Source organism: Anomaloglossus baeobatrachus, chromosome 2, assembly GCF_048569485.1.
Source record: "Anomaloglossus baeobatrachus isolate aAnoBae1 chromosome 2, aAnoBae1.hap1, whole genome shotgun sequence".
Classification (NCBI taxonomy): Eukaryota; Metazoa; Chordata; class Amphibia; order Anura; family Aromobatidae; genus Anomaloglossus; species Anomaloglossus baeobatrachus.
In genome coordinates this window covers 745,131,148-745,151,204 of record NC_134354.1, presented here as the reverse complement: position 1 = coordinate 745,151,204, position 20,057 = coordinate 745,131,148, and the positions used below count along the sequence as shown (strand labels likewise).

At 49.2% G+C, this 20,057-nt stretch overlaps 1 protein-coding gene across 2 annotated transcripts in view; it reads right to left on the bottom strand.

Moving 5' to 3' along the window:
* Positions 1-20,057, bottom strand: part of ATM (ATM serine/threonine kinase) — a 262,350-nt gene that overhangs the window by 48,378 nt on the left and 193,915 nt on the right. For both annotated transcript variants that reach the window (XM_075337438.1, XM_075337439.1), the window contains exons 41-47: positions 11,034-11,122; positions 10,809-10,911; positions 8,576-8,724; positions 8,386-8,490; positions 6,718-6,837; positions 6,317-6,545; positions 5,303-5,470 (exon numbers count right to left, since the gene is read on the bottom strand). In XM_075337438.1, the coding sequence (XP_075193553.1) occupies positions 5,303-5,470; positions 6,317-6,545; positions 6,718-6,837; positions 8,386-8,490; positions 8,576-8,724; positions 10,809-10,911; positions 11,034-11,122 (963 nt within the window). The remainder of the gene's footprint in view (positions 1-5,302; positions 5,471-6,316; positions 6,546-6,717; positions 6,838-8,385; positions 8,491-8,575; positions 8,725-10,808; positions 10,912-11,033; positions 11,123-20,057) is intronic.

Below are 20,057 nucleotides of genomic sequence, written 5' to 3'. Positions count from 1 at the left end.
CACGACCTTCTTGGCCAATCTGGAGCGACGAGTATGGCTCGATGGCAGTCGGACTTGATTTTCCGGAGAACTCTGGGTAACAATGCTAGAGGTGGGAACACATAGGGGAGTCGGAATTGCGACCAATCCTGAACCAAGGCGTCTGCCGCCAGCGCTCGGTGATCGTGAGACCGTGCCATGAAAACTGGGACCTTGTTGTTGTGCCGTGACGCCATCAGATCGACGTCCGGCGTCCCCCAGCGGCAACAGATCTGCTGAAACACGTCCGGGTGAAGGGACCATTCTCCTGCGTCCATGCCCTGGCGACTGAGAAAGTCTGCTTCCCAGTTTTCCACGCCTGGGATGTGAACTGCGGATATGGTGGACGCTCTGCTTTCCACCCACGTCAAAATCCGCTGGACTTCTTGAAAAGCTTGGCGACTGCGTGTTCCCCCTTGGTGGTTGATGTACGCCACCGCCGTGGAATTGTCCGACTGAATCCGAATCTGCTTGCCTTCCAGCCATTGTTGGAAGGCTCGCAGGGCAAGATAGATTGCTCTGATTTCCAGAACATCGATCTGCAGGGTGGACTCTTCCTGAGTCCACGTCCCCTGAGCCCTGTGGTGGAGAAACACCGCTCCCCACCCTGATAGGCTCGCATCCGTCGTGACCACTGCCCAGGACGGGGGAAGGAACGACTTTCCCTGTGACAATGAGGTGGGGAGAAGCCACCAACGCAGAGAGTCCTTGGCAGTCTGAGAGAGGGAGACAGTCCTGTCGAGGGACGTCGATTTCCCATCCCATTGGCGTAGAATGTCCCATTGTAGAGGGCGCAGATGAAACTGCGCGAACGGGACTGCCTCCATTGCTGCTACCATCTTTCCTAGGAAATGCATGAGGCGCCTCAGTGAGTGCGACTGGCTCTGAAGGAGAGATTGCACTCCAGTCCGTAGCGAGCACTGCTTGTCCAGTGGAAGCCTCACTATCGCTGAGAGAGTATGAAACTCCATGCCAAGATAAGTCAGAGATTGGGTCGGGGTTAGATGAGACTTTGGAAAGTTGATAATCCACCCGAAACTCTGGAGAGTGTCTAGTGCCACCTTCAGACTGTGTTGGCATGCCTCTTGAGAGGGTGCCTTTATAAGCAGGTCGTCTAGATACGGGATGACCGAGTGACCCTGCGAGTGCAGAACAGCTACTACTGCTGCCATGACTTTGGTGAAGACCCGGGGGGCTGTTGCCAGACCGAAAGGTAACGCTACGAACTGTAGGTGTTCGTCGTGTATGACGAAGCGTAGGAAACGCTGATGCTCTGGTGCAATCGGCACGTGGAGATACGCATCTTTGATATCTATTGATGCTAGAAAATCTCCTTGAGACATTGAGGCTATGACGGAGCGTAGGGATTCCATCCGGAACCTCCTGACTTTTACGTGTCTGTTGAGCAACTTTAGATCCAGGACGGGTCGATACGATCCGTCCTTTTTTGGGACCACAAACAGATTGGAGTAAAAACCGTGACCTTGTTCCTGAAGAGGGACGGAGGTCACCACTCCTTCCGCCTTTAGAGCGGCCACCGCCTGCAACAGAGCATCGGCTCGGTCTGGTGGTGGAGAAGTTCTGAAGAAACGAGTTGGCGGACGAGAACTGAACTCTATCCTGTACCCGTGAGACAGAATATCCCTCACCCAACGGTCTTTGACGCGTGACAGCCAAATGTCGCCAAAGTGGGAAAGCCTCCCACCGACCGCGGGTGTGGGAATCGGAGACCGCAAGTCAGGAGGACGCCGTCTTGGCAACGGTTCCTCCGGCTGTCCTTTTAGGGCGTGACTGAGACCTCCAAGAATCTGAGCGTCTCTGGTCTTTTTGAGTCTTTTTTGACGAGGCGAATTGGGACCTGCCCGGTCCTCGAAAGGACCGATAACCAGACTGACCCTTCCTCTGTTGGGGTTTGTTTTGTCTGTGTTGCGGTAAGGATGAGTCCTTACCCTTGGAGTGTTTGATGATTTCATCCAAACGCTCTCCAAACAACCGGTCACGAGAAAAAGGCAAATTGGTTAAGCACTTCTTGGAATGAGAATCTGCTTTCCAATGTCTCAACCACAGGGCCCTACGCAAAACAACGGAGTTGGCTGACGCCACTGCCGTGCGGCTTGTAGCGTCAAGAACAGCATTAATCGCGTACGACGCGAATGCCGCCATTTGCGAGGTCAATGGTGCTACCTGCGGGGCAAATGCACGTGTGACTGAGTCGACTCGCGCAAGCCCGGCTGAGATAGCTTGGAGTGCCCATACGGCCGCAAAAGAAGGCGCTAATGACGCTCCAATCGCTTCATAGATGGATTTCAGCCAGAGCTCCATCTGCCTGTCAGTGGCATCTTTAAGTGCCGCTCCATCTTCAACTGCAACCAAGGATCTAGCTGCAAGCCTGGAAATTGGAGGATCCACTTTTGGACACTGGGTCCAACCCTTGACCACCTCAGGGGGAAAAGGGTAGCGTGTATCTTTAAGCCGTTTAGGAAAACGCCTTTCAGGATAAGCGTGGGGTTTCTGGATTGCGTCTCTAAAGTCAGCGTGGTCCAGAAAAGTGCTTAATGTACGCTTAGGGTATCTGAAATGGATTCTCTCGTGCTGCGAAGCTGACTCCTCTACAAGAGGAGCTGGTGGGGAAATATTTAACATCTTATTGATGTTAAATATAAGATCATTAACTATGGCGTCACCATCTGGTGTATCTAGATTGAGAGCGGTCCCAGGATCAGAATCCTGATCAGTTACGTCCGCCTCATCACCCATAGATTCATCTCGCTGGGATCCTGACCATTGAGATGAATGTGAAGGCCCGTCATAGCGAGCCCGCTTAGGCTGCCCGGGGCCATCGTCCGAGTCAGAGTCTTCACCCTGAGGTGTATATGCCCGTCCCGGAGCTTGGAGGTAATTCAGCTGAGGGGGACCAGGGGGCAATGATTGCACAGTGTCCGTGGCCTGAAGTACAGGCCTAGCTCGCAATGTGTCAAGAATTTGTGACATAGTGAGAGACATTCTGTCAGCAAAAGCTGCAAACTCAGTTCCTGTCACCTGGACAGCATTCACAGGTGGTACACCCTGGGTCACGTCCAGCAGAGGTCCCGACTGTGCAAGCGCCGCAGGGGCCGAGCACTGCACACAATGGGGGTCCGTGGAGCCTGCCGGTAGAAAAGTCCCACATGCGGTGCAGGAAGCATATAATGTCTGTGCCTTGGCACCCTTGCGTTTTACGGACGACATGCTGCTGGCTCTCTGCAATGTGAGAGAGTCTATAGCCAAAGGGCGACCAGCGCTATGTAATACCAAGTATTTGTAGAAACAAAATACTAAGAATACTACTGGCCCAAGAGGGGGTGAGCCCTGAGGGCTGCTTACCGCCCGCTGAATAGCGGGTAAGAGGCGCAGAATTCCTTGTCTGGGTCTCCCCGGCTCCCCTCTGCAGCTCAGCGTGTCAGCAGGAATGGCTGCCGGCGTCTGTGGAGAGGGGCGGTCCGTGGGAGTTTCCAAACAAAAGTGCGGGAAACAGTGTCCCCTCTGTGCCGATTGTGAGGGCTGGAGTATGTAAAAACGACTCCAGCCCTCGGCGCTGATGCACTGGCCAGCGTCCCGCCCCTCTCCTGACTGGCAGGTCTGGAGGCGGGAACGAACGGAAGCAGGCTGCAAAAGCCGGGGACTCGAGTTATCAGCGCGGCCGCCGTAAAAGCGCGGGCCGCGCTGAAGTCCCCGGCGCACCACAAGTGCCAGCCGCGCCGCAGTCCCAGCGGCCGGCGCGACCGATTCCCAGAAGTGGCCAGCGTCCCGCCCCTCTCCTGACTGGCAGGTCTGGGGGCGGGAACGAACGGAAGCAGGCCGCAAAAGCCGGGGACTCGAGTTATCAGCGCGGCCGCCGTAAAAGCGCGGGCCGCGCTGAAGTCCCCGGCGCACCACAAGTGCCAGCCGCGCCGCAGTCCCAGCGGCCGGCGCGACCGATTCCCAGAAGTGTGCCTGCTTCAGCGAAGCTGAATGAGGCCATGGCACAAGCGCCGTAGCGCTGATGTCCCCCGGCGCACTACAACACCCAGCATGCTGCGGTGTGAGCGCCAAATGCACGGGGACACAGAGTACCTTGAGGACGCAGGGCCATGTCCCTGATGTACTCCGCTCCATCCAGCATCTTCTCCAGGGGCTGTAGATGGAGCACGGTCTCAGTGCCTGGAGACCAGTAAATCCCACTTCACCCAGAGCCCTGTAAAAAGGGATGGGGAAGGAATCAGCATGTGGGCTCCTGCCGCCGTACCCGCAATGGGTACCTCAACCTTACAAACACCTCCGACATACAGTGGGGTGAGAAGGGAGCATGCTGGGAGCCCTGTATGGGCCCTCTTTTCTTCCATCCGACCTAGTCAGCAGCTGCTGCTGACTAAAAACAATGGAGCTATGCGTGCGTGTCTGACCTCCTGCGCACAAAGCTAAAACTGAGGAATCCGTACTCCTACGGGAGGGTGTATAGCCAGAAGGGGAGGGGCCTTACACTTTTAAGTGTAGTTCTTTGTGCGGCCTCCAGAGGCAGTAGCTATACACCCACTGTCTGGGTCTCCCAATTAGGAGCGAAAAAGAAATTGCCAGGATGGGGAATATTTAGCAGGAAGGGTGACATTTATCAGGATGGGGTATATTTTTCCAGGATGGGGTACGTTTACCAGGAAAGGGGACATTTACCAGGATAAGGGAACATGCCTGGATGGGGTACATTTACCAGGAATGAGGTACATGCCTGGATGGGGTACATTTACCAGGATGGGGTACATTTACCAGGATCAGGAATATTTACCAGGATGGGGACAAATATACCAGAATGTAGGAAATACATATCTGGATGGGGGACATGTTTACCAGGAAGTGGCCAGGAAGGGGGACATAACTACACAATGAAGGGGAGGGGAGCAACTCGTACGTCTTTATGGGTTTTCAGGATGTTCAGACTTTGAAATGTAGATGTGGATTACAGGGTGACCTCTGATTGCATTCCAGGCTAAAATCCCTTGTGTCTAATATGCTGCAATTTTTTTCCAGAAAGATCAATCCAACTGCTGTGTCTGGAAAGGGCAGGGGCTCAGCTTCAATGTGTGGTAAGCATGAGCGTGATGCCCCCTGCTGAAGAGAAGACAGCAAAGGTAAGGTTACAATCAACTATTTACATAATAGGATTGGTTGGCACTTCGGAAAAAAAAATGGGTTTAGGGCTACAGTTTGGGCACTCGGCCTGTAAGAGGTTCGCCATGACTGGTCTAGAAGATTGTTTTTGTAGATAACCAACCTCAAAACTATTCGCTTCCAATTTGTCCACCATGTGTCGGAGCAGTCCTAAAGCCAAACTTTGCTCCTTTTTAGCCCAAAAGACCTGCGCTTCTTCAAGCTGCCATTCAGATACAAGGAACTGCGCAGAACTATGCTGTTTGATCTGGAACATTGCCTTTTCTGGCAGCTGTAAAATAAAATAAAAAGTCAGTAAAGTATCAGGACATTTTTGTAACTTTGTGTGGTTGTGTTTAGAAGACGTTCTAGGTCACTAAGGAACAGTTTCCTGAGATCTCAGAACACTTCATCTCTAATTAAAAGGTTTATTGAAGATTATGGTTATTTTTTTGCATAGGACAACTGCTACCTACCTGCGTGTTCTGCCCACCAACCATCTCTGTCGGCTCAGGTGGTGACTCTCCTGCTTCTTTCTGGTCTGCTCTGTCGACAGTGTGTCACTCTCAGCATTATGCTGTTTGACAGATGGCTCCCCGCAGTGAGGTAGCAGGCAGCCCATTATCAATCAGCAGACAGAGCACAGCAAAAGAGAAGGAGCTGCTCCAGTGTTGTGTTGGGGACCCAATCGCAGCATTGTGCTGGGGGCCTGCGCACAGCATTGTGCTGGGGGTGCAATGGGGCCGGGGGCACCCACGTGCAGCATTGTGCCGGGGGCACCCACGTGCAGCATTGTGCCGGGGGCGTCCGCGCGCAGCATTGTCCTGGGGGCGCCCGCGCGCAACATTGTCCTGGGGGCGACCGCGCGTAACATTGTCCTGGGGGCGACCGCGCGTAACATGGTGCCGGGGGCTCCCGCGCGCAACATGGTGCCGGGGGCGCCTGCACGTAACATGGTGCCGGGGGCGCCTGCATGTAACATGGTGCTGGGGGCGCCCGCACGTAACATGGTGCCCGCAAGTAGTGTCTACTTAGCCTTGGTATTTGCTGATGTTGCCATTTATATATCAACTATATTTATTCAAAGCAGTCTCTTTTCTAACATTTTGAAATGGTAGAAAGAAAGAACAGCATGAACCTGGGTGTTGTTGGCGAGCCGAGATACCCGCGATAATTCCACCAGATGCTTGGTGAGGATTTGGTTGAGGCAGTCCTGATTGGTGATGTTTTTCTCCAGCATAGTCTCAAGGATGACCGATCGAAGAGCAAGAACCGGCTCCTGGAAGGCAAAGTCGCTGTCTTTAAGAAGTTGCGACTGCTGCTGCCACGTCACGTAGAGGTCACTTAGCTGCCGTTCAGTGATGGATCTAAAAGAAACAATAATGACCAAAAACAAGGTTTATCCAAAAGGCAGGGTACATGGCACTACACGGACAACATGTTGTATGGTTTTTGACAAGCCACAGACATAACTACATGACTATATGACATTGCGTTAGATATTACATTATACCCAAGGTCACTTGGCTTTTAACATACCTGGAAAACATCTGCCCGGCATTTGCCAATTCCCCGATGGCTTGTAGCCTGCACAGCGTGGGATACAGAGAATACACAGACTCCAGGCTGCCTTTACACAGCTCTTCTACTTCTTTAACCCTATAGATAAAAGAAGCCATGACAGCTTATATTCTACCTGCAGACAGTTTTCTCTGCAGAATGAAAGCCAAACAAGTTATTAATCCACAGATGGAATTTATCCCTTTTATAACCCAACATTTGCAAAGGCCCATGCAGCACCTTGATGACAATGGTTATAGGCTCCTCATATGATCATATCCTTAACAATATATTATTTAGGCGTAGAAGAGTATGTCTGGTTGAGGAGTGACAAGTATACTGCCGACTGTGCTGACCCCTCTGTACACCCCACAAATCCCTTCATAAAACCTCCCGCCCTGTATGTAAATTGTCCAGTCCAGTCCAATGGACGTCCTAATGTGACCTCCTGTCCCTCCTTTCGCCCTCCTCCTGCGCTGACTGACGTGGATAAAGCCTCGGACGCCATCCACGTAGGTGGGCAAAATCTCCATATTCCCGACTCGCGCAGGCGCACTTTGCTCTGCCATGCTGCGAGCAGCACTGAAAACATTGGTGCGCCTGTGCAAGCTGGAGAGTTCTCTGCGCAGGCATGAGATTTTGTCTGGCGATGTGGATGAAGTAGGTGACGTCATCTACATTGAGATATTTAGTCGGTTTGCGCAGGCGCACCTATGTTTTCGGTTCTGCCTGCAATAGGGCAAAGCAAAGTGCGCCTGCGCAAACCGGGAATATGTCTGCGCAGGCGCAAGATTTTGCCGACCTTTGTGGATGGCGTCTGAGGCGTCATCCATGTCAATCAGCACAGGAGGAGGGCAAAAGGAGGGACAGGAGGTGCAGATTAGGATGCTATCGGACCAGACTGGACAATTTATATACAGGGCGGGAGACTGGGAGACTTAATAAGGTATTTCTAGTGTTTACAGGTGGAGGCATGCACCTTTATAAAATGCAGCATAGGTGCTAGTTTTAGTTTAGAAGGCCAATATCTGGTGACAGGTTCCCTTTAGAGTTAAGCTCGCCGCCCACTTGACTATTTCCAGATTAGCAGGAGGGTAATATATACAAAGTAAAACATCGTCTTTAGAATTATTACACCATGGCATGAAAACGAAGCAGCCCTCTGAATCTCTGAAAGTAACTTTAGCTCCTCATCTTATGGACTTCTTATGGACAAGAAGAAAAACCCCAGTAGAATAACTGGTATGGAAGGAATGAGAAGATCTAATATGTGATGTGGATATTGTCTAACCTTTGAATATACTTTGACTCTCTTGAGGGGGGAATTGAGACCTCTTCCTGTGTACACTGTACATTGACAGAAAGCTGCTAATTAGTGGTGGGGGCGGGGTTACACAGACCCGATGACTAGGAGGCAGGAGACACCTAGTCCTGTACTGATAATCTCCTGCTGATAAAACAGTGATTTCATTGAAACAATACACAGCCCAGGAAGTGATATCACTGGAATCAGGGTCTTCGCCCCTACATCATGCTGCTCTCGGATTACGTAGCAAAAAAAACTGCTGACAGGTTCCCTTTAACAGAATAATTCTACATTGTACAAAAGCCATATGGACAATAATAGTAAATTCTGAGCAAAAATACCTGGCAAATTTAATGTGGTCCTGAAAAGTAGGGAATTCTTTGTCTCTTAGGGACTGAATGGCACAATACAAAGATTCGTTATAGCCGGGTCCTGCACTGTCATTTCTGAAATAAAATGAAGAGGATAACGGTATATGTATGGAAACTGTAGATATTCCGTATACATAAAAAGTCAGAATTCAACTATTACTTATAGGATGGGCTCTGATCCCACTGCTTATTCCTCCACGCTGCCTGGAAGTGGATCTCCTGCAGCTCTGAAGACCACTCCGGATTCTCGTGCTCCAGACCCCGCAGGTAAGTGGACAGCATGTGGCACAAGCCAAAGTTTTGTAAGGCCTGAAAAGAAATGTTCATAGAAAAATGATAAAAGTGATTAGAGAGAAAAAAAAAACCAAAATAAAAAGAAAACACAGTGACACCACAGGAAAGCAATCACAGTTTCAGTCATGGAAGCATAATTTTAAGAAAGAGACAAACTCAGCTATAGGGTGCAGAGGTGTAACCTAAAAGATCCTGGACCCTACTGCAAGATCTGCAACTGAAATGTGGAATTAGAAAATATTGTATTGTTGAAATCAGGTTCCTGATGGGTTTTCCAATTTTTTTTCCCCAGATTCCTGAATGTTTAGTTTTTTTCAGGTTCCTGTTTGGGCTTTTTTTTCAGGTTCTTGTATGTTTTTTTTTTCAGGCTCCTGTACATATTTTTTTCCCAGATTCCTGTTTTTTTTTTTCAGGTTCCTGTATATATTTTTTTCCAGATTCCCGAATGGGGTTTTTTCAGGTTCTTGTATGGGGGTTTTTTTCCCCAGATTTCTGTATGGTTTTTTTTCGGGTCCCTGTATGGTTTTTTTTTCCAGATTCCTGTATGTTTTTTTTTTTTTTCAGGCTTCTGTATGGGGTTTTTTTAGGTTCTTGTATGGGTTTTTTCAGGTTCCTGAACATATTTTTTTCCCAGATTCCTGTTTTTTTTTCCCCAGGTTCTTGTATATAATTTTTTCCAACTTCCAATATGTTTTTTTCAGGTTCCTGTATGGGTTTTTTTCCAGGTTCCTGTATATATTTCTTTTTCAGATTCCTGTATGGTTTTTTTTACAGGTTCCTGTATGGTTTTTTTTCCAGGTTCCTGTATATATTTCTTTTCCAGATTCCTGTATGTTTTTTTTTTCAGGTTCCTATATGGTTTTTTTTCCAGGTTCCTGTATATATTTCTTTTCCAGATTCCTGTATGTTTTTTTTTTAGGTTCCTGTATGGGTTTTTTTCCAGGTTCCTGTATATATTTCTTTTCCAGATTCCTGTATGGGTTTTTTTCAGGTTCCTGTATATATTTCTTTTCCAGATTCCTGTATGTTTTTTTTTTAGGTTCCTGTATGGGTTTTTTTCCAGGTTCCTGTATATATTTCTTTTCCAGATTCCTGTATGGTTTTTTTTTCAGGTTCCTGTATATATTTCTTTTCCAGATTCCTGTATGTTTTTTTTTTTAGGTTCCTGTATGGGTTTTTTTCCAGGTTCCTGTATATATTTCTTTTCCAGATTCCTGTATGGGTTTTTTTTCAGGTTCCTGTATGGTTTTTTTTCCAGGTTCCTGTATATATTTCTTTTCCAGATTCCTGTATGTTTATTTTTTTTTCAGGTTCCTGTATGGGTTTTTTTCAGGCTTCTGTATTTTTTGTTCAGGTTCCTGTGTGTTTTTTGTTTTTCTTCAGGTTTCTGTATGTTTTTTCTTCCATATGACAATCTTTGTTACAAATAAATATTAAAAATATTGCAATTGTCACACCGAGCATAATGCTTTTTTTTCTTTAGACTTTAATGTCATGTTTCAGGAAATCCACTTCTACATTGGCAGTAACACGCTGACAGACTGGATCTTTTGTGCTAAAAGCAACAATTGAGAGTGTGCAAAGGTTATTGGAATTGCAAGATTACTCATTTTGTTTTGTTTTCTTTTTTAAATGTTATATGAGAAAAAAAAAATCATTAGGTATGACAATTAAATTTTATTTTATTTTTTTGGGAAGTGCTGAGGACTTCTGATCATGTGCACTGAGCCTAAACCCAGTGTCATTGGCGGTGACAATGGACACAAGTACGTGCGCTCATGCCGATGACGCTGGGCATTCAATAGCGTGATAGCACGGCCCTGTGGGTGAGCTAACATGCAAAGAGGGCGGACTAGTAAGGGGAAAAAAATGTCCTTGCGCTCATTAGCATATCATAAAGGATCTTTATAACTACTTTATTTAGGCTAGTGTATACAGGGACGGTTAGGCAGGGATTAGAAATATGCACCCAGAACTGCTCGTGGTTCTAAGTGCATATTGCAGCTGACAGCTTCCCATTAATTACTGAATCCACCAATATATAAACATATCTGGGGTAAAATTACCCTATAAAAAAAGCAGCCCAGAAAACATATCACCTGCATGATGCCGGCCTGGCGAGTAGCTGGAGTGAGATGGGTTTCCAGGTCATAAGTAACCAAGGCTTTACCCCACATGGCTTCATGTTCGTATGTTCGAATTCTGAAGCAAAGAAACAAGTTTGTTATTTTCTTATTATTGTTTTGGGGTGTTTTTTTTTTTTTTTTTAATATCGGGCTGACACATCTTAGAAGTCGAAACTTTAGGTTGAATGTATGCTTGACCTTGCAAGGGGGTGAAGCATCTTTCCGCCACCGCATCCATACAAGCTGTCAGGTTCTCCGATACTCCGGTAAATGTCCATCATCACATCCTAAAAAAAAAACAAAAAGAAGACATCGGTCAGAGGGAGGCAAATATTCCTGAGCGTAGGTTTACACAAACATTCTATATACAGGGGAACTATCATTCACAGCAGTGGTATCACAGCTCACCTCCTAATAAAGGGGCTGAGTGAGTCTATTGCTGCTAATATTCATGTGTTCAACGGGAAGCAGAAGTCTAATATTAGGCTTAGTGTGTGAAAATGGCCACACTACTGTTTTTGTTGTTTCTTTTTATATTGTTTTTGATATAAAAAATATGGTACATATGCTAAATATAAAAAATACATTTAACATATGTACCAAAAAATGACAGCTAATCTTCTGATTGTGTCTTCAGGGAGGAAGAAGACAAACTCTAGCGCCACCTATTGGAAGTAGCAATCCTAAAAGTCAAAAGTGACCCTTTAACGAGCCTATTCATATGACCTAGAATTTATGCCAGATCAGAATCTCAATTTGCAGACACAGTGTTTCGGTGTGATTGCCCCTCGTCAGTGCAAAGTATGAGATCTGATCTGGCTGTATGAGAAGTTCTAATCTTCTTATGTCACATTCTGTGTGCACACGGTGCATTTTTTTAACGTTTTTGTTTTTTTTTGTTTTTTGTTTTCTTTTAGTGCAGTTTTGTCAAAAAACAGCAAGCAAGTTCTGATGCCAACAAAGTCAATGAGAATCCTGAAGTCTCGTGCACGTGGTGAGTTGTTTTTCTCCTTGCAAATTTGAGTCAGAAAATAATCTGCAGCGTGTCAATTCTTTCAGCGTTTTTCACCACTAAAAGTAATAAAACGCATCAAAAACAAATAAAGTGACATAAAGCCTCTTTTTTATGTTGTGTTTTTCATGCCAAAAGATGCAGATACGGTGCAGAAATTTCTGCACCAAAAACTAAATATGTGCATATAGCTTTAAAGGGAATTTGTCACCCTCTTGAGTTATTTTTCAGTTAATTATATGGGCATATGGGTGGCATAAAGGTGACATTAGCCATACCTCTATGCCTCCTGGATGAGAGGTCGTTTTGGAAAAATCCTCTTACATATCTTCTAGGATATGGGGGCGTGTGGTGCCCAGAAGATAAGCCGGCCTCCAGTCTTCATTATACCGGATTCTTCCTCCTCTTCTCTTCAGAGTCCCTGTGAAGTCAGGTTCGTGGCTGGAAATCCCGCGCCTGCGCCTTCTGCCTGCCGTCTCTCCCCAGCACTATGAAGTCGCAGTGACTGCGCTGCGCCTGCACACATCACAATTGAAGATTGCCCACGGAAGGGCACAGTCTTCAATTTTTTTGTGCGTAAGTGCTTCATAGTGCTGGGGAGAGACTGCAGGCAGAAGGCACAGGCGTGGGATTTCCAGCCTCATACCTGACGTCACAGGGACTCTGAAGAGAAGGGGAGAAAAATCCTGTATAATGACGGCTGCAGGCCGGCTTATCTACCAGGCAGCACACGCCCCATAGCCTGGAAGATAGAAGATATGTAAGGGGATTTTTACAAAACGACCTCTCATCCAGGAGGCATACAAGTATGGCTAATTTTACCTTTATGTCACCCGTATGCCCATATTAATAACTAAAAAAACCTCAAGAGGGTGACAGCTTCCCTTTAAAGGGTGAACTCAAAGCTTCTGCACAGGAGGAGATGACAACAAGAATAGTTTCCAAGCCGCACAGCCATAGTTTCTTAGTGCGCACAGTTTTACAAGGGTTAGTAATAATAATTTTCGGAAGATGCCTGGAGGTATAGAGTATCCCGGGTATTATTACACATTTCTTTCCTTCTAATGATACAAATGAAGGGAATTTTGTTTACTTACCGTAAATTCCTTTTCTTCTAGCTCCTATTGGGAGACCCAGACAATTGGGTGTATAGCTTCTGCCTCCGGAGGCCACACAAAGTATTACACTCAAAAGTGTAACCCCTCCCCTCTGCCTATACACCCTCCCGTGCATCACGGGTTCCTCAGTTTTGGTGCAAAAGCAGGAAGGAGGAAACTTATAAATTGGTTTAAGGTAAATTCAATCCGAAGGATGTTCGGAGAACTGAAAACCATGAAACAATTGAACATGAAACAACATGTGTACACAAAAGAACAACCAGCCCGAAGGGTACAGGGGCGGGTGCTGGGTCTCCCAATAGGAGCTAGAAGAAAAGGAATTTACGGTAAGTAAACAAAATTCCCTTCTTCTTTGTCGCTCCATTGGGAGACCCAGACAATTGGGACGTCCAAAAGCAGTCCCTGGGTGGGTAAAGAATACCTTGATAACAAGAGCCGACACGACTCCCTCTTACAGGTGGGCAACCGCCGCCTGAAGGACTCGCCTACCTAGACTGGCGTCTGCCGAAGCATATGCATGCACTTGATGGTGCTTTGAGAAAGTGTGCTGACTAGCCCATGTAGCTGCCTGACACACCTGTAGAGCCGTCGCCTGGTGCCGCAATGCCCAGGACGCACCCACGGCTCTGGTAGAATGGGCTTTCAGACCCAGAGGAATCGGAAGCCCCGAAGAACGGTAAGCTTCAAGAATCGGTTCCTTGATCCACCGAGCCAAGGTTGACCTGGAAGCCTGAGAGCCCTTACGCTGGCCAGCCACAAGGACAAAGAGCGCATCTGAACGGCGCAGGGGCGCTGTACGAGACACGTAGAACCGGAGTGCTCTCACTAGATCTAATGAGTGCAAATCCTTTTCAAAACGGTGAATTGGATTAGGGCAAAATGAAGGTAAGGTGATATCCTGATTGAGATGAAAAGGAGATACCACCTTAGGGAGAAATTCCGGAACAGGACGCAGAACCACCTTATCCTGGTGAAAAACCAGGAAGGGGGCTTTGTATGACAACGCTGCAAGCTCCGACACTCTTCGGAGTGATGTAACTGCCACTAGAAATGCCACCTTCTGCGAAAGACGTGATAAAGAGACATCCCGCAGCGGCTCAAAAGGTTGTTTCTGAAGAGCCGTTAGTACCCTGTTACGGTCCCAGGGTTCCAGCGGGCGCTTGTAAGGTGGGACTATGTGGCAAACTCCCTGCAGGAATGTGCGGACCTGCGGAAGCTTGGCCAGGCGCCTTTGAAAGAATACTGAGAGCGCCGATACTTGTCCTTTGAGAGAGCTAAGTGACAACCCCTTGTCCATTCCGGATTGAAGGAAGGAAAGAAAAGTGGGTAAGGCAAAAGGCCAGGGAGTAAAACCATTATCAGAACACCAGGACAAGAAAATCCGCCAAGCCCTGTAATAGATTTTGGCGGACGTCGGTTTCCTGGCCTGTCTCATAGTGGAAATGACATCCTGAGACAACCCTGAAGACGCTAGGAGCCAGGACTCAATGGCCACACAGTCAGGTTGAGGGCCGCAGAATTCAGATGGAAAAACGGCCCTTGCGACAGCAAGTCTGCGCGGTCTGGAAGCGCCCACGGCTGACCCACCGTGAGATGCCACAGATCCGGGTACCACGACCGCCTCGGCCAGTCTGGAGCGACGAGAATGGCGCGGTGGCAGTCTGACCTGATCTTGCGTAGTACTCTGGGCAGCATCGCCAGAGGAGGAAATACATAAGGCAGTCGAAACTGCGACCAATCCTGAACTAATGCGTCCGCCGCCAGAGCTCTGTGATCTTGAGACCGTGCCATGAAGGCCGGGACCTTGTTGTTGTGCCGTGACGCCATGAGATCGACGTCCGGCGTTCCCCAGCGGCAACAGATCTCTCGAAACACTTCTGGGTGCAGGGACCATTCCCCCGCATCCATGCCCTGACGACTGAGAAAATCTGCTTCCCAGTTGTCTACGCTCGGTATGTGAACTGCGGAGATGGTGGATGCTGTGGCTTCCACCCACTGCAGAATTCGCCGGACTTCCTGGAAGGCTTGACGACTCCGCGTGCCGCCTTGGTGGTTGATGTATGCGACGGCAGTGGCGTTGTCCGACTGGATACGGATCTGCCTGCCCTCCAGCAACTGCTGGAAAGCCAATAGGGCTAGATACACTGCCCTTATCTCCAGGACATTGATCTGAAGGGAAGACTCTGTCGGAGTCCATGTTCCCTGAGCCCTGTGATGGAGGAACACCGCTCCCCATCCTGACAGGCTCGCGTCCTTGGTGACCACAGCCCAGGTTGGGGGCAGGAAGGATTTTCCCTGCGATAGAGAAGTGGGAAGAAGCCACCACTGAAGAGACGTCTTGGCTGCAAGGGAAAGAGAGACGTTCCTGTCGAGGGAAGTCGACCTCCTATCCCATTTGTGGAGAATGTCCCACTGGAGTGGGCGCAGATGGAATTGCGCAAAGGGCACTGCCTCCATCGCTGCCACCATCTTCCCCAGGAAGTGCATGAGGCGTCTCAGGGGGTGTGACTGACTCTGAAGCAGAGATTGCACCCCTGCCTGCAGTGACATCTGCTTGTCCAGCGGTAGCTTGACTACCGCTGACTGTGTATGAAACTCCATCCCGAGGTAAGTCAGAGATTGGGTCGGAGTCAACTTGGATTTTGGGAAGTTGATGATCCACCCGAACTGCTGGAGAGTCGCCAGGGCGACGGTAAGGCTGTGTTGACACGCCACCCGAGAAGGTGCCCTGACTAGGAGATCGTCTAAGTAGGGAATCACCGAGTGGCCCTGAGAGTGCAGGACCGCCACAACGGAAGCCATGACCTTGGTGAAAACCCGTGGGGCTGTTGCCAGGCCGAAAGGCAATGCCACGAACTGAAGGTGTTCGTCCCCGATGGCAAAACGCAGGAAGCGTTGATGTTCTGGTGCGATCGGCACATGGAGATAAGCATCCTTGATGTCGATCGATGCGAGGAAGTCTCCTTGTGACATCGAGGCGATGACCGAGCGGAGAGATTCCATCCGGAATCGTCTGGTGCTCACGTGTTTGTTGAGCAATTTGAGGTCCAGAACGGGACGGAATGATCCGTCTTTCTTTGGCACCACGAACAAGTTGGAGTAAAAACCGTGACCCTGTTCCTGAGTGGGAACGGGGGTCACAACTCCCTCTTTTTTCAGAGCGTCCACTGCCTGAAAAAGTGCGTCAGCCCGCGCAGGGGGCGGGGAGGTTCTGAAAAAACGAGTCGGAGGACGAGAGCTGAACTCTATCCTGTAACCGTGAGACAGGATGTCTCTCACCCATCAGTCTTGGACATGCGGCCACCAGGCGTCGCAAAAGCGGGAGAGCCTGCCACCGACCGAGGATGCGTTTCGGGGATGCCGAGAGTCATGAGGAGGCCGCCTTGGAGGCAGTGCCTCCGGCGGCCTTTTGGGGGCGTGACTTAGATCGCCACGCATAGGAGTTTCTCTGGCCCTTTTCCTGTCTATTGGACGAAGAGGATTGTGGCTTGGCGGAGGGACAAAAGGACCGAAACCTCGATTGCATCTTCCGTTGCTGAGGTCTCTTAGGTTTGGACTGGGGTAAGGAGGAGTCCTTTCCCTTGGATTCCTTAATAATCTCGTCCAATCGTTCGCCAAACAATCTTTCGCCAGAAAACGGCAAACCGGTTAAGAACCTCTTGGAAGCCGAGTCTGCCTTCCATTCGCGCAGCCACATGGCCCTGCGGACTGCCACAGAATTAGCGGATGCCACCGCTGTACGGCTAGTAGAGTCTAGGACCGCGTTCATGGCGTAGGAAGAAAAAGCCGACGCCTGAGAGGTCAAAGACGCAACCTGCGGAGCAGACGTACGTGTGACCGCATTAATTTCAGCTAGACAAGCTGAGATAGCTTGGAGTGCCCACACGGCTGCAAAAGCCGGGGCAAAAGACGCTCCCGTGGCCTCGTAGATAGATTTCACCAGGAGCTCTATCTGCCTGTCAGTGGCATCCTTTAGTGATGAGCCATCTGCAACCGAAACGACAGATCTAGCCGCCAATCTGGAGACTGGAGGGTCCACTTTGGGACATTGAGCCCAATGAGGATTAATTAATAAAACTTAGCTTTTATTTAAGCTCTTTAAAATTCAAAGATGAACAGACAATTATAAAATACACTTAGGATCACCCTGCAGGTAGCCAAAGTGCATGTTACCATGCTGTAATGAACAACCCTTGGAATAACACCAATAGGGGAATACAGTTATGTGTAATGCAAATATCAATTACTGTCATACGCAAAGCATTCTGAAGATGTTGGACAGAGGTTCCGTTATCTAAATGCCAAAAATTGGAGAACTATCTCCTCAAAGACAGTAAGATATAGACTATCTCCTAATACAGGGATCGCTTACACATAATAGAATATAAAACTTAGAAAGATCTCACCCATTTGGAGGATCTTCAGACGTTTGGTACGGCAGTTCGTCTTTTGGAGGGGTCACAAAGGGGCCTGTGGTCCAGGCTGGATATAGCTCGCCCTAAACCCCCTTGTCTCCCGTCCTTACAAGGACGGTCCACATCTGAACCTGTGTCCTTGCAAAAAGTAGTCCCACATGCCTCCCACCTCCCGACGCGTTTCGTCACTTTCTGTGACTCCTCAGGGGTCCTAGCATGAAAGATCATGTAGTGGGTCAAAGAGTGGTGTGTGACCTGCAGAGTCCAAACACCAAATGCTGCCAACCAAGGTTGGCAGCATTTGGTGTTTGGACTCTGCAGGTCACACACCACTCTTTGACCCACTACATGATCTTTCATGCTTGGACCCCTGAGGAGTCACAGAAAGTGACGAAACGCGTCGGGAGGTGGGAGGCATGTGGGACTACTTTTTGCAAGGACACAGGTTCAGATGTGGACCGTCCTTGTAAGGACGGGAGACAAGGGGGTTTAGGGCGAGCTATATCCAGCCTGGACCACAGGCCCCTTTGTGACCCCTCCAAAAGACGAACTGCCGTACCAAACGTCTGAAGATCCTCCAAATGGGTGAGATCTTTCTAAGTTTTATATTCTATTATGTGTAAGCGATCCCTGTATTAGGAGATAGTCTATATCTTACTGTCTTTGAGGAGATAGTTCTCCAATTTTTGGCATTTAGATAACGGAACCTCTGTCCAACATCTTCAGAATGCTTTGCGTATGACAGTAATTGATATTTGCATTACACATAACTGTATTCCCCTATTGGTGTTATTCCAAGGGTTGTTCATTACAGCATGGTAACATGCACCTTGGCTACCTGCAGGGTGATCCTAAGTGTATTTTATAATTGTCTGTTCATCTTTGAATTTTAAAGAGCTTAAATAAAAGCTAAGTTTTATTAATTAATCCTCACTGGTGCTAAATATCCAACTGTATGTGAGTATTGTCCCCCAGAAACACCAACTGGTGATTTCTTGCTTTATTCTGACATTGAGCCCAACCCTTAACTACGTCAGCGGGGAAGGGGTAACGTGTGTCAGTAAGGCGCTTAGTGAAGCGCTTGTCCGGAACCGCTCTGGGCTTCTGGATGGCATCCCTGAAGTTAGAGTGATCAAAAAATGCACTCCTAGTACGTTTGGGGAACCGAAACTGGTGTTTCTCCTGCTGAGATGCCGACTCCTCTATAGGTGGAGGCGGGGGAGATAGATCTAACACCAGGTTGATGGACAAGATAAAATCATTTACTAAGGCGTCCCCTTCAGGTGTATCAAGATTGAGGGCCATATCAGGGTCAGAGCCCTGAGCTGCTACCTCCGCCTCGTCCTCCAGAGTCCTCCAGCTGGGAACCCGAGCAGCGTGAAGAAGTCGGGGAAGATTCCAAGCGAGCCCGCTTAGCTGGTCTGGGGCTGTGGTCCGTGGAGGAGTCCTCCACGTGAGATCTAGGGTCCACCCCGGTCGGGGTGGACCGAGAGGGACCTGGAGGCGCCGATCCAGCAGGGTCCGAGGCCTGTGTAAGGACCGGTCTGGACTGCAGGGCTTCTAGCAGCCTGGCAGACCATTTGTCCATAGACTGAGCCATGGATTGTGAGAGTGACTCTGACAGCTTTTCAGCAAAAACTGCAAACTCTGTCCCTGCCACCTGGACAGGGGGAGCATGGGGGTCTACCTGCGCCGAGGGGGCCACTAGTGACCGAGGCTCCGGCTGGGCAAGCGTAACAGGGGCCGAGCATTGCTCACAGTGAGGGTAGGTGGAACCCGCAGGTAACATAGCCCCACAAGAGGTACATGTCGCAAAAAAACCCTGTGCGTTAGTGCCCTTGCTCCTTGTGAACGACATGCTGTTGTCTGCTAGGAGCGTGATCACTGAGGGTATATGGAAAAAAGGGTATACATCCCGGCCGAACAGAAATATGTATAAAAATACGTATCTGTACCGGCACCCCAGGGGGACCAACACCGAGTGACCGGTGTGGCTTACCGACCGCTAAAAAGCGGGGTGTGTGTCCTCCAGATTCCCTGCCTGGTCTCCCAGAGCTGCAGAGCTGTTCTCCACCGGCAGGATGTCTGAACAATGGCTGCCGGAGCTCTCAGGGGAGGGGGCGGTGATAGGAAAAGTGCGGGAATCTGGGGCCCCACAGTGATCAGTGAGGGGGGAGGAAGCATACAGGATGCCCCTGCCCTCACATCCGACGTCAGGTCGGCTGTCCCGCCCCTATTTCTGATAGACAGGTCCGGGGGCGGGAGTTTTTCGACTAGGCCGCGCTGAAGCCGGGGACTAAATTTGAGACCGCGGCCGAAAATCAGGCGCGGTCGGCGCGGAAGTCCCCGGTCTTCAGAAATCAGCAGCCAGTGACCGTGTCCGGGAACCAGGCGCTCCATACACAGTCCCCATGGGGACACAGAGTACCTGATAGATGCAGGGCCCGGTCCCTGAGGATAAATAAACAGACTCCTGTCCAGCAGATTCCCACAGGGGCTGCGGAGGGAGCACGGTCCCAGAATCTGGATGACCGCTCAGGATCCCACTTCATCCAGAGCCGCAGAGGGATGGTGAAGGAAACACGGCATGTGGCTCCAGCCTCTGTACCCGCAATGGGTACCTCAACCTTGACAGCACCGCCGACGTAGTGGGGTGAGAAGGGAGCATGCCGGGGGC